This window comes from Schistocerca serialis, chromosome 4 (assembly GCF_023864345.2).
Source record: "Schistocerca serialis cubense isolate TAMUIC-IGC-003099 chromosome 4, iqSchSeri2.2, whole genome shotgun sequence".
Taxonomy (NCBI): Eukaryota; Metazoa; Arthropoda; class Insecta; order Orthoptera; family Acrididae; genus Schistocerca; species Schistocerca serialis.
Window position 1 is genome coordinate 624,843,265 of NC_064641.1, and position 18,406 is coordinate 624,861,670.

An 18,406-nucleotide genomic window follows, 5' to 3' on the forward strand; every position below is an offset into this window, starting at 1 on the left:
TCAACATGTCGTTCTCTAATTTCAGGAGTCAGCTGTCTTGGCACCCATCTTGCAGACACTTTGTGAAATTGGAGCACATCATGCACAGTGTGGTGTGCTGGCCCATGACTAATCTGAAAACAAGCTGCAATGTCATTCAGTGTCACTTGGAGGTTTTCCTTCACTATGGCTTCAACTGCTGCAATGTTCTGTGGAGTCAAAACTTCTTGTGCCTGACCTGGACGAGGAGCATCTTCCACTGAAGTCACACCATTTGCCAATTTCCTACTCTACTCGTAGACTTGCTGCTGTGACAAACATGCATCACCATACTGAACCTTCATTCGTTGATGAATTTCAATAGGTTTCACACCTTCACCACGCAAAAACCAAATAACAGAACACTGTTCTTCCCTGGTGTAAGTCGCAAGTGGGGCGGCCATCTTTATACTGATACTGTGATGGTAGGTGTGCATCTGCACTATGCTGCCACCTACAGGCCATTCTGCACGCTGTTTGTAGCACGCTTACCAACTTACAGGATAACGGCGCGAAATTTCAATTTGTTATTACAAAGTTAAGGTTTTTATTTGACTCACCCTCGTACATCTTAAATTATTCACTGTCCAGAAAGCCAAATATAACATCACAAATGAAGTACTGACAGAACTAAACAAAAACAAATTCATATTGGTAAATTCCATGAGATCACTAAAGCTTCCAATTACATAAACCAATTATTATTCAAAAACAAAAAGGTTAAACTGTTAAAGATAACAGAATGCAGAGGGGTGCACTGGGGGAAAAAAATAAAAACTGCAGCACAGGAATACAAAGAATGAACATAAAATATGGTGTCCCACAAGGTTCAGTGCAGGTAACTTTAAGTTCTTAGCCTAATTAATGAGCTTCCAAAGACTTCAAACAACAATTCAAAAACCAGTTTTTGCTAAGGACAAGCATATTAACACAGCGTCTAAAGACAGTTATACCAAACACATATGAGAAGATAATGTATAGGCATACAATGGGTTTCCAGCAGAGAATAGACGTATGTCCTGAACAGGAAAAGACTCACATTTTGCAATTAGAACTAGACGCTATGGCTATAATTTCTTACTGTCCAGCAGGAGACTAATTTGCACTATTAAAAAACAAGATCCAAAAATAATTTTCACGTACTATTTGATCCCTTTTCTTATATAGCTAGTTCTCCCAAAGCTATTAGTAGTCCTGACGGAATGTTGTCTACTCCCACGGTCTTGTTTTAAATTGGTCTATCAGTGCTCTATCAAATTATTCTTGCAGTATCTTATCTCCCTTCTAAACTTCATCTATGTCCTCTTGCACTTCTATAATAATGTCTGCAAGTTGATCCCCTTGCATAAACCCTCTACATACTTCTTCCACCTTTCAGCTTTCCCTTCTTAGGTTAGGACTGGTTTTCCACCTGATCTCTTGATATTCATATAGCTATTTCTCTTCTCTCCAAAGGTCTCTTCAGTTTTCCTGTAGGTGATATCTATCTCTCCGCTGGTGATGTTGTTGTTGTTGTGGTCTTCAGTCCTGAGACTGGTTTGATGCAGCTCTCCATGCTACTCTATCCTGTGCAAGCTTCTTCATCTCCCAGTACCTACTGCAACCTACATCCTTCTGAATCTGCTTAGTGTATTCATCTCTTGGTCTACCCCTACGATTTTTACCCTCCACACTGCCCTCCAATACTAAATTGGTGATCCCTTGATGCCTCAAAACATGTCCTACCAACCGATCCCTTCTTCTGGTCAAGTTGTGCCACAAACTCCTCTTCTCCCCAATCCTATTCAGTACCTCCTCATTAGTTATGTGATCTACCCATCTAATCTTCAGCATTCTTCTGTAGCACCACATTTCGAAAGCTTCTATTCTCTTCTTGTCCAAACTATTGACCGTCCATGTTTCACTTCCATACAAGGCTACACTCCATACAAATACTTTCAGAAATGACTTCCTGACACTTAAATCTATACTCGATGTTAACAAATTTCTCTTCTTCAGAAACGCTTTCCTTGCCATTGCCAGTCTACATTTTATATCCTCTCTACTTCGACCATCATCAGTTATTTTGCTCCCCAAATAGCAAAACTCCTTTACTACTTTAAGTGTCTCATTTCCTAATCTAATACCCTCAACATCACCCGACTTAATTCGACTACATTCCATTATCTTCGTTTTGCTTTTGTTGATGTTCATCTTATATCCTCCCTTCAAGACACCATCCATTCCATTCAACTGCTCTTCCAAGTCCTTTGCTGTCTCAGACAGAATTACAATGTCATCGGCAAACCTCAAAGTTTTTATTTCTTCTCCATGGATTTTAATACCTACTCCGAATTTTTCTTTTGTTTCCTTTACTGCTTGCTCAATATACAGATTGAATAACATCGGGGAGAGGCTACAACCCTGTCTCACTCCCTTCCCAACCACTGCTTCCCTTTCATGTCCCTCGACTCTTATAACTGCAATCTGGTTTCTGTACAAATTGTAAATAGCCTTTCGCTCCCTGTATTTTACCCCTGCCACCTTTAGAATTTGAAAGAGAGTATTCCAGTCAACATTGTCAAAAGCTTTCTCTAAGTCTACAAATGCTAGAAACGTAGGTTTGCCTTTCCTTAATCTTTCTTCTAAGATAAGTCGTAAGGTCAGTATTGCCTCACGTGTACCAGTATTTTTACGGAATCCAAACTGATCTTCCCCGAGGTCGGCTTCTAGTAGTTTTTCCATTCGTCTGTAAAGAATTCGTGTTAGTATTTTGGAGCTGTGGCTTATTAAACTGATTGTTCGGTAATTCCCACATCTGTCAACACCTGCTTTCTTTGGGATTGGAATTATTATATTCTTCTTGAAGTCTGAGGGTATTTCGCCTGTTTCATACATCTTGCTCACCAGATGGTAGAGTTTTGTCAGGACTGGCTCTCCCAAGGCCTTCAGTAGTTCTAATGGAATGTTATCTACTCCGGGGGCCTTGTTTCGACTCAGGTCTTTCAGTGCTCTGTCAAACTCTTCACGCAGTATCGTATCTCCCATTTCATCTTCATCTACATCCTCTTCCATTTCCATAATATTGTCCTCAAGTACATCGCCCTTGTATAGACCCTCTATATACTCCTTCCACCTTTCTGCTTTCCCTTCTTTGCTTAGAACTGGGTTTCCATCTGAGCTCTTGATGTTCATACAAGTGGTTCTCTTATCTCCAAAGGTCTCTTTAATTCTCCTGTAGGCAGTATCTATCTTACCCCTAGTGAGATAAGCCTCTACATCCTTACATTTGTTCTCTAGCCATCCCTGCTTAGCCATTTTGCACTTCCTGTCGATCTCATTTTTGAGACGTTTGTATTCCTTTTTGCCTGCTTCATTTACTGCATTTTTATATTTTCTCCTTTCATCAATTAAATTCAATATTTCTTCTGTTACCCAAGGATTTCTACTAGCCCTCGTCTTTTTACCTACTTGATCCTCTGCTGCCTTCACTACTTCATCCCTCAGAGCTACCCATTCTTCTTCTACTGTATTTCTTTCCCCCATTCCTGTCAATTGTTCCCTTATGCTCTCCCTGAAACTCTGTACAACCTCTGGTTCTTTCAGTTTATCCAGGTCCCATCTCCTTAAATTCCCACCTTTTTGCAGTTTCTTCAGTTTTAATCTACAGGTCATAACCAATAGATTGTGGTCAGAGTCCACGTCTGCCCCTGGAAATGTCTTACAATTTAAAACCTGGTTCCTAAATCTCTGTCTTACCATTATATAATCTATCTGATACCTTTTAGTATCTCCAGGGTTCTTCCATGTATACAACCTTCTATCATGATTCTTAAACCAAGTGTTAGCTATGATTAAATTGTGCTCTGTGCAAAATTCTACCAGGTGGCTTCCTCTTTCATTTCTCAGCCCCAATCCATATTCACCTACTACGTTTCCTTCTCTCCCTTTTCCTACACTCGAATTCCAGTCACCCATGACTATTAAATTTTCGTCTCCCTTCACTATCTGAATAATTTCTTTTATTTCATCATACATTTCTTCAATTTCTTCGTCATCTGCAGAGCTAGTTGGCATATAAACTTGTACTACTGTAGTAGGTGTGGGCTTCGTATCTATCTTGGCCACAATAATGCGTTCACTAAGCTGTTTGTAGTAGCTTACCCGTGTTCCTATTTTCCTATTCATTATTAAACCTACTCCTGCATTACCCCTATTTGACTTTGTGTTTATAACCCTGTAGTCACCTGACCAGAAGTCTTGTTCCTCCTGCCTTTTTCAATTTTCTAACCTACCTGCCCGATTAAGGGATCTGACATTCCACGCTCAGATCCGTAGAACGCCAGTTTTCTTTCTCCTGATAACGACATCCTCTTGAGTAGTCCCCGCCCGGAGATCCGAATGGGGGACTATTTTACCTCCGGAATATTTTACCCAAGAGGACGCCATCATCAATTAATCATACAGTAAAGCTGCATGCCCTCGGGAAAAATTACGGCTGTAGTTTCCCCTTGCTTTCAGCCGTTCGCAGTACCAGCACAGCAAGGCCATTTTGGTTAATGTTACAAGGCCAGATCAGTCAATCATCCAGACTGTTGCCCCTGCAACTACTGAAAAGGCTGCTGCCCCTCTTCAGGAACCACATGTTTGTCTGGCCTCTCAACAGATACCCCTCCGTTGTGGTTGTACCTACGGTACGGCTATCTGTATCGCTGAGGCACGCAAGCCTCCCCACCAACGGCAAGGTCCATGGTTCATGGGGGGGCCCGCTGGTGATATGCACTTCCAAATCGTTAGATTTGTCCTTTGGCTATTCCTGTTAGCCATTTTGCACCCCTAGTCAATCTCATCTTTTAGAGATTTGTACTCCCTTTCACCTGCTTCATTTTTATATTTTCTTCTTTCATCAACTAATTTCAATATCTCCTGTGTTATTCAAGGATTTGTATTAGGTCTTGTCTTTTTGCACATTTGCTCCTCAGCTGCCTTCTCTATTTCATTTCTCAAAGCTGCTCATTCGTCTTTTACTGTTCTCTTCAACCCTTGCCTAATGCTCTCTCTGAAACTCTCAACAACCTCTGGTTCTTTCAACTTTTCCAGATCCCATCTCCCTAATTTCCTTCCTTTTTGAAATTTTTCGGTTTCAATCTACAGTTTCATAATCAATAAATTGTGGTCAGAGTCCACATTTGCCCTTGGAAACATCTTACAATTTAAAATTTGGTTGTCAAATTTCTGTATACAATCAATCTGTATCCTTCTGATGTCTCCAAGTCTCTTCCATGTATGCACCCTTTTTTCAAGATTCTTAAACCAAGTGTTAGCGATGATTAAATTACGCTCGATGCAAAATTCTACCAGGCAGCTTCCTCTTTTGGGCCTTTCCCCCAGTCCATAATCACCTATTTCTTTTTTTCTTCTCCTCTTCCTTTTCCTACTATTGAACTCCAGTCTCCCATCACCATTAAATTCTCATCTTCCTTAACTATCTGAATAATTTCTTTTATCTCATCATACATTTCTTCAACCTCTTCAACATGTGTGGAGATAATTTGCATATAAACCTGCAATACTGTGGTGGGTGTGGGCTTTGTTCTATCTTGGCTACACTAAGTTCATATTAGCTTAACCATATTCCAATTTTCTTATTCATTATTAAACCCACTCCTGCGTTACCCTTATTTCATTTTGTTATTATAACCCTGTATTCATCAGAAGTCCTGTTCTTCCTTCCACCCAACTTCAATTATTCCCACTACATCTAACTTCAACCTATCCACTTCGCTTTATAAACTTTCGAACCTACCTGCCCGAGTAAGGGATCTAACATACCCGGCTCTGATCTGTAGAACCTCAGTTCCATTTCTCCTGATGACGACATCATCCTGAGTAGTACCCACCAGGAGATCTGAATGAGGGCTATTTTACCTCTGGAATGTCATTTAAACATACAGTACAATGCAGCTGTAGTTTCCCCTTGCTATAAGTTGTTTGCAGTACCAGCACAGCAAGACCATATTGGTTGAAATTACAAGACAATATAAGTCAAACATCCAGATGTTGTCCCTGTAACTAATGAAAAGGCTGTTGTCCTTCCTCAGGAACCATGTTTGTCTGGCCTCTCAACAGATGCCCCTCAGATGCGGTTGCACCTTAGGTTGTGTACGGCTATCTGAAGTGTAGAGGTACGCAACCCACCCCTCCCAAGGCAAGGTCCACAGTTCATGGGAGGGGATGAAGTCCACATGAAGTTAAAAATACACCTGTCACCAATTTTCCTACAAATTATCTCATTCTTGTTTGACCCATGAAATCATTAAAATCCCGGGCATTGAAGTCTAATATGCATAAAATATGCTCCATAACCTGAATTATACAAAATTAGATTTGTTGACTTCGTCCAACCACAGCCAAACTCTCTCCTTCAAATTTACCTTAGATCAACAGCTAACCAAGTCAAAGCCAATGTCAATCACCAGCATATTCAGGTGATGCAGAATTTCTGTCATGTACATGACAAGTAGCAGCATTCACTGTAAGGCTACATAACTTATTTATTTATTTACATTTTCTTTGCATGGAGCCATCATAATGATGGCTTTTGCAAACGTCAGACTTAATACTATGGTTATATTTACACTTATAAAATACACTATATTCTGTAGCTGTTGCTTGTTATGTCTATTTTTTACATTTATCACATCACAACTGATATGCTAATGCCTCATGTTACAATCACTATCTTAAAATTCGTTGAAAGAATGTAAACATTTTTCTATTAGAAAAGATTTTAATTTTGTTTTAAAAACATTTCCCATGTACGTTCTTAGAGAGTTTGGTAGCTTGTTATACCAAATCAAACCACTGATATATGGACTTCTATCTGTCATTGTTAACGTTGTTCTGTTACAGAAATAGTTACACTTTGTTCTAGTGTTGTGGTCATGTACATCACTGCCCTTGATGGCCTCTGTTGGTTGACTTATAAAAAATACAACTATTTTGAAGATGAACAGAGAATATATTGTAAGATATTTGTGCTGCACAAACACTTTACGACATGAATCTCTATGTCCCATCCATGTATATGTCTTATTGCTCTTTTCCAGTAGTGTTCTTTTTAAATGTACATCAGCTGCACAGCCCCACAGTTCAATTCCGTAATTGAGAAAGGCATAAAGTGTTCCATAATATACTAATTTCAGTGCTTGGCTAGGAACTATCTTTGCGAGCTGGCTGAGGAGATATATGGCAGTACCGACTTTTCTGCATATGAAATTAATATGGTATGTCCACCGCAAATTTTCATCAACATACACACCCAGGAATTTACAGTTACCATTTTCTGTTGCAGAGATATTACACACACTATTCATATTGTTGTGGTGAGAACTGCCTGTTTTAAATGTCAGTACTTGAGATTTGGTGACATTCACCTTGAGTCCCTGATCATTGAAATATTTTGTTACTTCTGTTGCACCACTAGTAGCAAGAGATTCTAGCTCATTAGATTCACTCCCATAGTCATCTGCATAGCTCACAATATGGTAATTAATGGGTTGTGGAATGTCGTTAATATAAATAAGGAAGAGAAAGGGTCCAAGGATTGAGCCCTGTGGTACACATTGTAATACAGGTTAACTGGTGGACTGGGAGTTCATGATTTTATTATCTAGTTTGTATGACAATTTAGTGCTTTGCTTACGATTCAGCAGGTATGTACGAGGGTTGCCCAGTAAATAATGCCCCATATTTTTTTTCTCCGAAATAAAAAATATTAGAAATGTGACACTTTAGGTGCGAGTTATTTGAAGTTTCCCGCGTGTGTACGCAAAGTTTAAATTTCCTCCGACAGAGAGCGGTGGTGTAGGAATGTTCTAAAATGGCGTCTGCAAGTGACATCCGTCAGAAACAACGTGCAGTGATTGAATTTCTCGTAGCAGAGGAAGAAACCGTGGGCAATATTCATAAACGCTTGTGCAACGTCTACGGAACATCTGCAGTCGATAGGAGTACTGTTGGTCGCTGGGCACAGAGGGTGAAAGCATCAGAGGGTGGTGCTGCGGAGCTCCGAGATTTGCCGCGGTCGGGAAGGCCTCCCACGGCTGTCACGCCTGACATGTTGCAGCGGGCTGATGTTCTCATTCGACGGGATCGACGCATTACGACTCGACAATTGGCACTGGAGTTGTCAGTAAGCAAAGGAAGTGTGGATGTGATTATCAATCAGCTTGGATACTCAAAAGTGTGTGCAAGATGGGTTCCTCGGTGTCTTACTGTCGATCACAAATCCCAAAGAAAAGACATTTCTTTCGATTTGTTGCGACGCTTTCACGTTGACGGGGAGGCCTTTTTGTCACGGATTGTGACAGGTGATGAAACTTGGGTGCATCATTTTGAGCCCGAAACAAAAAGACAATCGATGGAATGGCGTCATGCTTATTCTCCACAGAAGAAAAAATTCAAAACAGTTCCTTCAGCCGGAAAAGTCATGATGACTGTGTTTTGGGATTGCGAGGGCGTAATTCCCATTGATGTGATGCCAAAAGGCAGTACCATTAATTCAGAGGCTTATGTCAAAACATTAGACAAACTTAAGCAGCGCTTCCGGCGCCTTGGGCGTCATGTTAACCCACAGGATGTTTTGATTCAGCATGATAACGCTCGTCCTCACACAAGTTTGAGGACTTGTGAACACATCGCGAAACTGGGTTGGATAGTGTTACCCCATCCACTCTACAGCCCCGATTTGGCTCCTTCAAACTTTCACTTGTTTGGGCCAATGAAGAATTTCATTCGTGGAAGACGTTTTGCCGATGACGAAGAAGTGATTCACGAAGTGACAACCTGGCTCCGTAGGCAGAGTAAAGATTTTTACCGGCAGGGAATACACGCTCTTGTGTCTCGCTGGAAAAAGGCCGTCGAACTTGAAGGAGATTATGTGGAAAAATAAAGCAAGTAGACAAAACATCAGTCTTTCACATATGTAAATTTGATTGTTGTGGAATAAATACTTCTGGAGAAAAAAAATATGGGGCATTATTTACTGGGCAACCCTCGTAGTTAGAAGATTCATGGCTTGATCCCCAATACTATAAGATTTTAGCTTTTTAAGAAGTACCCTATGGTTTACCGTATCAAATGCTCTTCTCAGGTCCAAAAATATACCTGCAGTCTGCATCTTCTGGTCCAACAGACAGTAAACTTCATGGATGAACTGTGTAACTGCTGTGGCTGTACTTAGCTCTTTTCTGAAGCCATGCTGCGAATCTACAAGCAGTTTATGTTTTGTGAAAAAGGCACTTAGCTGAGAAAGGATAATGCTTTTGGATATCTTACTAAAAGTGAGAATTAATTATATCCGTCTATAGTTGGAGACATCTTCCTTACTTCCCTTTTTTACACTGGTTTCACTACACTCATTTTTAAAACTGTTGGATACATGTTTTCTCTAATGCTGCAATTAATCAGGTGAGTAAGTGGTTTAGAGATTTCTTTTAAGCATGCTTTAGTAATAGCACTGGATACACCATCCCATCTGTTGTATTCTACCACCTGACAGAAGTGGTCAGAATAAAGAAAATTGCAGTTACTGTAATTTACCTTATTTATAACATCTTTGTTGATTATAACATAATCTATTCTAGTGAAACACGTGTCCGTCACTCTGGCGTCAGAGTTCACTATATTTACAAAATTGTATGAGATCAGTACATCACTGAGTTTCAGATTTACTATACTATTTGAGTTTGCATCTATATTAAAGTCACCTAATATAGTAAGGTCATTAGAACTGGCCTGACCAATAACATTACAAAGTTTATCCATAAACAGCATTACATCAGCATTTGATGGCCTATATACTCCAATCACTTTATGCTTTGGTAACTTAAGATCATTACTGTGGAGCACAATACCTGTCATTTCAATTGATCCTTCTTTGGTGTGGTGTTCAAGAAAGGAATTTTTTTTAGCTTCTATATCCTTATTAACATAAACTGCCACACCACAACCTTTATGGTTTTGCCTACAATAATTAATTGCTAGTATGTAACCTACTAATCTATATTACATTATTTCACTGCATTTTAGCCCATGTTCCGTTATTACTAGTACATGTGACAAGTGTTCCTCTATGAATATTTGTAGAATGTCTAGTTTGTTTCTGAGATATTGCACTACTAGTAGCATACTGCACACTACCCTCTACTTTCAGATGTATCTATTTTCGTTGAAAAATACCAGTATTTATGTAAAGATTAAGCTGCCAGGAGACAAACAGCACTTATTTGTCCATATCTGAAGAAGCAGCAACTTTTTTCACAGTACCACTTTCCCTGCTAATTTATTTGGTTACATATCTGTCAATCACAAACAATACTAAGTAATTGTGTGATACTTTACTTTAATATGGGTTTCAGATTAAGCTTCAAAAGTTGCCTCTCTAAAATATTGAGAAGTTCAAGTGGCATACAAGAATTCAATATGACAGAAATTTGGTACTGGCGATGCATAGGAAGTTGTGTGTGGCACACAGTGAAATGGAGGAATGTGTTTGAGAGAGTGGACGTGATGAAACAAAGAGACAGAAAGGAGAGTACACTGTGGATGTAGATCATTGGAATACTGAATGGCTGGAGTTAGACTGATGCAGTGCAGGGTATGACAGTGCTATCTTACTGTATACATTCTCTTTCTCTGTAATCCTATGGGGCAAGTGCAGCTAAAATCAATAACTGCACAAAAACACATACTGCAGAGTCGTCTTCCAAGATAATTGAAATATTAGGCCTTCACACTTTGCTCAATACCTTTTCTATTGAACCGGTACTGTCGTAAGTAATAAAATCAATTTACGATGGTGTGAGATTTATAAAGTATAAAAATAATTTCTGTTTAAACTACATACCTCATTCTAGAATTCATAATGGAATTCTGTGTTCCAGTGTAAACCTTTCTAGATTCAAAAGACAATACATAACACATACCAATGACCCAGCAAACCAATTACCTTCCTAGATTTAAGAATTTAAGCCACTGTTAACAGCATAGAGTGTATTAACTTGCACCAGTTGATAAACATAAAAGCAACTGTGATTATGTCTGGAGACTACTTAGCATACTGAAAGATTTTCTATTAATTATATTGTTATCCCATACAGCATGTTAAGGTTCCGCATGGCAGACTATTAATAATTATTGATGTTGCTTGTAGAAAGTTTGTATGACAAATAGCTCCCATTGCTAAGTTGAAGATATGGCTTGAGAAGCAACACAGAGTTGGTTGTAAGACCACAGGAGGAGAGTATTGGGTTCAAAGCTGACCCTGTAAGTGCAGGGAAACTGTACAAGACAAGAATGAATTTACACCTTGACTCATGATTTCCATCAATGTGAAATCTATAATTACCAATGTAAAATTTATGCCAACAACAGCCACACAAAGTTGTTGGGAAATTAACAATAGTGACTTGTAAATACAAACATGCTCTCTTATAGTCCTAAAAAAATAATTCTTTGACAGAAACAACTTAATGCAATTTTTTGTTCTCACCAGACCACGTTACAAATGTACACGACTTATGAATGCTGTCTTTCTTGTGGAAAATAAGTGATTTCTCCTCCGTAATTTTCTTTATCCATCGAGAAAAAAGAAGCAAACATGTTGCAAGAGGCACTCCTGCATCAACTTGTTCTTGTTTAATTCCAGTAAAAGTTCGGCAGAAACGTGAAAGTTTAGGATTCTCGGTAGGCATAACATACTGCTGAAATTCATCTTCAATTGCTCCACTCTTAGTATTGAGCAAGACTGCTGGAAATTCAATAACTTCTGGCTGATATTTAAACTTGTCCTCATTGTCCCAACATGTTGATTCAAAATCAATGACTATCACGTAATCAAACATTTGATCTGGTTTCTGCAGTGCAGCTTTACTTGCTGAGGAACCAATAGGAACCCTCTCCAAGCACCCATGCTTCCTAAAAAAAATTACGGGAAAAAACATTAGTAGGCCTACGGCAACAAGCAACTGGCACACTTCACTTCCCAAACTTCACACACCTACTTCAACATAAATGCAAAACTGATTAGAAAAGTTCATTTTAAACAACTTTTGTTCCCTTGTACTCTGTCAAATGCTGCGATGTGCACAATCACCGTATGCTGAATTTACAATTAGTTTCATTCCTTAAAATGTTCTACATAATTAAAAACGTGTACCCTGATGAACCATACTCAATTAAAAACGTGTACCCTGATGAACCATACTCACCGAGCAAGTTGCTTAATTAACTCGTGATTCATATTCTGCAATACGTGGCGTACTTTGCTGATGACGACGGCAATCTCGAATCATTATACACATTTAGTAATCGGCGTTATTTACATTCATCGTAAAAGTCACTTTACACTTACTTTCAAAACCTAGTGCGGCATAAAAATATCGATACTACTGTAGTCGAATTGTGCCTTATCGATCATCTCACTGGAGGTCGTTTCTAGTGACCTCGAGCTCAATACGTCAGTAGTATTGAACTCACTGGTCGATTCACACTAGAAGTCATACAAGACCGCATTTAGACAGGGTCCACACATTAGGGTCAACGTTGGCGCTAACAGTGTTCATTCGATTTACACATCAATAAAATAGCATTAGAACCAACGTTGGTGTCGATACAGGTACGACTACATTGCTTATCTTTATTTTGGCCAAACATGAAAGTACGAATTATTTAGGAATAATGAGACGACTCACAGAAAGGCAGAAGCGCAGCGTTGTCGACAGACACACAAACAAAAGGTACAGAGCCTTGCTAGCTTTCAAAACGAAATTCTCTCCCAAACACTTCACCTGGTCCTCCTCCACCAATTGTGCCACCTTCCTAGATTCGATCTCTCCCTCTCAGATGGCTCCATCAACACCTCAGTCAGCATAAAACCCACCGATCATCAATAGTACCTGCACTTCGACAGCTGCAGTTTGGTCCCATAGAAACTTACCACAAATTTCACATCCATCCCAAGAATCAACCACAAAGAAGCAACCCCCTTGTCACCCAATACCATCCAGGACTGGAATGGCTGAACCACATCCTTCATCAGGGCTTTGATTATCTATCCACATGCCCTGAAATGAAGGACATCATACCCAAGATACTTCCATCACCTCCTAAACAAGTGTTCTAGCGCCCACCCAATCTCCACAACATCCTAGTCCATCCCTATGCCACTCCCACCCCCGTCTCCTGCCACAGGGATCATATCTTTGTGGAAGACTCAGATGCAAGACATGCCCTATCCACCCACCCAGCAGTTCCTGTCACAGGCTTATACTACCCGATCAGAAGGCGGGCCTCTTGTGAAAGTAGCTATGTTATACAGCACTTCTGCTGCAATCACTGCACCGCATTTTACATTGGTATGACAACCAACCACTTGTCTACTAGAATGAATGGCCACTGTCAGACTGTTACCAAAAACAAGATGGACCACCAAGTGGCACAAAATGCAGCAGAGCACAACATGCGAGTTTTCAATGGCTGCTTCATGAACTGCGCCATCTGGATCCTTCCTCCCACCACCAGCTTTTCAGAGCTGAGCAGACAAGAGCTATCCTTACAGTACATCCTTCACTCCCGTAACGTCCCTGGTCTAACTAAGATAATTTGCTGCCCCCCCCCCACCCTCCCACCTAATAACACGTGTTTGTGTGTGTGTTTCCCATTACCCTCGCCCAGTATCTGTCAGCTAGTTGTGTGCTGCCATCTCATGCCTTAGTCTGTGACATCGCATGCTCAGCTATCTGCTACCTGCCTCGTCTTCTTGCACCCACAGCTAGCCCACGGACGGCTCCCCACCCTCCCACAAGCCACTAGAATTTTCCCCACAACCCCTCCCTGCCTCCCACCACTCTCTATCCCTCACCCCATCCCACCCTGCACACCCACTTCACCCCAGTACACTCACCGTGGGCCAGGAAAGAGCTGGCAGTCGGCACGATGTAGGGAGACAGGTGTGTGCATGTAAGCATTCATCTGTGTGTGTGTGTGTGTGTGTGTGTGTGTGTGTGTGTGTGTGTGTTTGTTTCTCCTACAGCTTGCGAAAGAAATTTGATTCTGAAAGCTTGCAAAAGCTCTGTACCTATTGTTTGTGCATCTGTCGACGATGCAGTACTTCTGCTTATCAGTGAGCCGTACTTCATTCCAATATAATTCGTTATTCTCAACCAGTACTTTCCGTGCTTTATAAAACATAAAAGGACATTGGGAGAAAGTCGATGCACGAACCACACACTGGCGCCAACCTTGTTTGTTTTCTCTTTGTCGTCTAAGGCCCGGTTGTACAATCTCCGGTTAGCAGCCAGTGAAATTATTCTCGTAATAGCACTTTGTACAAACCCCGAATAAGTCCGAAACGGGGATAAAACTCGAGATAACTTAACTGGGATTTCTGACCGGTTAGCGAGCTTAACTGGGCAATAAGTTTTGGAAAAGTGATAGATACAGACAGTGACGACGAGATTTGGCTGAACTGTTCATGAGAATGAGGAAAGAGAAGAACGTGAGACGGATTGATAACACTTATCAAAGGAAGCCGTACCTACGTCTTTTCAGTCTTGTATGTGAAAGCCTGGAGCATGTGACGGACAGGTGCGACTATTTTTGTGTTTCCTAGCATGCATTTGATTTGAGCACTTCGTGAATTAAATCGTGTTATTTATGTAAATCAGGCACATTAAAATAATGATTCGTACAAAAATAGTCTTGTTTACCTGGCATGTGTTAAAATTTCTCCAGTAGTGGAAAGGACAGTGCCATAATAGAGTTAATCAAATCGAAAAACCACACCAGTTATGTGCACCATTTGCATTAACAGCGTTATCTGTTTTAGATAAAACATCAGTTTTTCGTGTTGCAAAACGTCTTGATAAAAGAGTACTGTCGAAATTTCGCTCAACCACATAACGCAGTAACAAAAAATATTGCTCAACTGCATTTTCTATTGGGAATCCACTTTTTCTAAACGCCACAGCAGTGTCCGAACAAATCTCCGCCTTGTGGTGACAATATTAGCATCATAGGGCCATCAATGCTTTATGGCAACAGCAGTCTCCCACCTAACATTATTCACTGAAGCCTGTAAAAAAAAAGTTATGCTTCCCCAGTTATACAGGCTGAGTCACTAACTATTGCCACCTCTAATTACTCCGAAAGTATGATAGGAGCTGAAAAGTATGTGGGACAAAAGTTGCATGGGACAACGGGGGCCATAATATGATGTTGGTTTTTTGTTGCTAGGTGGGATCGCTTCAAAGATATGAAGGTCAACTTTGTTTTTTTAAATGGGATGCTATAGTTTGGTACCTATTTTCTGATAGTAGCTATCGAAACAAATTGATATGTAACAGTAAGAACTTTGAAGGTCAACGAAGGTCGCAAAGGTGGCATGAACGTCCATTTACATAAGGTGTTTGAAGTGATGACCATTGGTATCAATGCAGTGCTGCAATCTTCTTATCATCGATTGAGTGGTATTCCTTTATCACTTCGGCACTTATCGAAGCACATGCTCTGACAATTCTCTCTCACATATCTTTAGGTGTATTTGGAATGTCTTTATAAACAATGTCTTTTACGAATCCCCACAAGAAAAAATCCAGAGGCTTCAAGTCTGGTGAACGAACCGGCCACGAAACATCTCCTCCGCTCCAATCCAACTCATTTCTAGCCATCAGCGAAAAATGTGCCAGACACCCATTGTGTTGATACCACATTGTGTTCCATGTTCCTAAAGGTATTTCTTCCAATAGCAGATCTAATGTTTCTTGCAGGAATGTGGTGTACTTCCTACCATTAAGATTTCCTTCAATGAAATAAGGGTCTGTAATTTTGTCCTCCAGAATCCCACACCATACATTCACTGACCATGGTTTTGGTGTGCAACTTGCTACAGCCAATATGGATTTTTGGTGTTATGCAGATTAATATTTCCATGGTTTGTGCATGTAGCCTCGCCAGTAAATAAAATGAAATTAATAATGTGTCATCCCTCTGAATCTGAAGTTGAGCCCATCAGCAGAATTCAATGCGATGCATACAATACGTACCAGTTAATTCTTGGCGGAGACTGATATGGTAAGGATTATATTTATGGCGATGAAGAACACAAACAACACTACTCTGGCTCATACCAGATTCCCTTGCGATTTTTTATGAACTAACACAAGGATCTTGATCCACTGGGGCAAGAGTACCAATTTCCGTTTCCTCGTTAGTAACTTTCCTTTGCCGCCACTGCAGAATGGGGCGATCGTGAGCAAGGGACTCAACCCAACAAATAGCTAGCTGCTCAAACGTATGAGCCGATAAGGCACTGGAATTGTATTGATCTAGAATTTGCACTACCTGCTGAAATGATGGATCGGATTGTTTCAAAATTTATTCTCTGAGTTTCACATCAGTTACATTGTACACAATTGTATCACGCAACATAACATCTGAATATAAAGCCCTCAATCACATTTAAATATGCATTTCTTTGCCGTACCCTGCAAATCTGTTGCCCACTGTCGATAAGTTCGTTCACACAGTTTTTTGCAAATAAAGAATTGATACCTAACTGCTACCACATTCACTTGGTCATAATAGTTAGTGACGCTACCACGTCGCTGTGCGCAAGTTCACTCAGAGAGCTGTTAGGAAAGAGTTTTTGAATTAATTGAACACTGCATTTTCTACTGGAGATAATAGATATGGAAGTTTCACAATACCTGGGAACGCTATGAGCTAGCATGGACATCGAACTGGTGCAGCTACTTGAGCCATTCTTCTTCTTGTTCACAAGACTGTCAAAAAAGTGGTATAGCAACTGTAGTAGGTAGTGCTTGCTCTGTCGGGCGCACAGCATTGGCCAGTAGCTGCTGCAGCGAGTTGAGCAGTCGATATATTTTCTGCGTCTGAAACTGGAATATCTGCATTAGCTGTGTTGCATCTAACACTTGCTGCTGTGGCGCCTGAGCATGGGGCAGGGCAGGTGGGGAGGGGAGGGGGCATGTTGGAAGACAAAAATGCAACAAAAAGAGAAAAATACTTACAAAGAGATTTTCTCCAACACCCACCTGAAAACATTGATTGGCAAAAACGACAAGATACTGTTAAAGGAATTAAGCACCCCTGCAAAGTAAAGACAAGAGACAACTAAGGCGCCAGCACAATATACACGAAATGGCGTAGCTGTCAGGCACCGAGTTCGGCGGATACTCGTCGCCAGTTGTTAGGTCTTGCTCATTCGTCGCGTATAGTGTGCCTAAAGGATGCTGCGTTCTCAGAATGCTATACAACAAATCAAGCAAATAACAGTAGTAGTTTTATTTCAATAAAGCAGGTCGACAATACATAACTTGAATGTACACAGGTGTCACAACGATGGGCAACATGCAACATAAATCCGAGTCGTTACTATACACAATGTTCATGTAAGATTGACTCACAGTTCGTGGGTCAAACTAAATGATGGTACCACTCTCTGCTAGGCCGTGCTAATACTCTGCAAATCCTGTCCACTAATGTGCGGCTGTGGCTAGCAGGAGTGGCGTATATTTACACTTCTTGCAGAGTTCGCTCCTGTCGTAGCGCTGTCACTGTCAGCGGGCCATTCGCTGACGTCGCCTCAGTGCCTTCTCTGGTCTTGCCTTCTTCTTCTTCGTTGTGGCGCTTGTCGTTACACCACAACAGGTTTCCCATTATTGATCAATCAATAAGTCTGAAGACTGAACTGCCCAGATTTTCGTTATATATGGGTGCGAAAAAAATAATGTGTTTGTTAGTGTACATTGCACCATGGACAAGTTCGGACCTGTGTTAGGCACTCAGTCCCAGAGGATAGGCATGAATAGACAGAGAATGCATCTATACATAGACAGAAAATTTCAGTCTCTCGAACGTAATGATAAGGAACTAGAGGTGTATACCCAGACCCTTCTGAGACTGATCAACTTATTAGATGCTAGTGTTAGAGAATTAGAGATACATTGAATTTAATGGATGGCAATGAGCCAATAGTAACTTAACGGAAATGTAAAATTTATGATTGATTGAAACTTGGTTAGCAGATAGCGGACTGCTGTAGAATATTCTAGCAGAAATAATAGATTGAAAATTAAAAAAAGGCTATCAACAATATAAATGCGCAGAATAATGCTGCTCTGAAAATCTTTACTATTTAAAGAATAAGTGTAAGTAGTATGTAAAGTGTAAATAAAGATTAATGATTTTGAGATATAAGGTTATACACGAATTTATTGAGGGTAAATATTAGTTTTTCCTCATCACAAAATAATTAAGTCTATGACTGTATAAATTAATTTATAATTTGAGAATGAAAAATACAAAGCAAATTCAAATTTTGGAA

At 40.3% G+C, this 18,406-nt stretch overlaps 1 protein-coding gene across 1 annotated transcript in view; it reads right to left on the minus strand.

Annotated features, from left to right (window-relative positions):
* The window catches only part of LOC126475435 (ERI1 exoribonuclease 2-like), a 56,454-nt gene extending 43,974 nt beyond the window's left edge, over window positions 1-12,480 (minus strand). Inside the window, exons 1-2 of the mRNA XM_050103286.1 lie at window positions 12,270-12,480; window positions 11,552-11,976 (exon numbers count right to left, since the gene is read on the minus strand). Of these exons, the coding sequence (XP_049959243.1) occupies window positions 11,552-11,976; window positions 12,270-12,301 (457 nt within the window). The 5' untranslated portion in view covers window positions 12,302-12,480. The remainder of the gene's footprint in view (window positions 1-11,551; window positions 11,977-12,269) is intronic.
* Window positions 12,481-18,406: the final 5,926 nt, after the last annotated feature.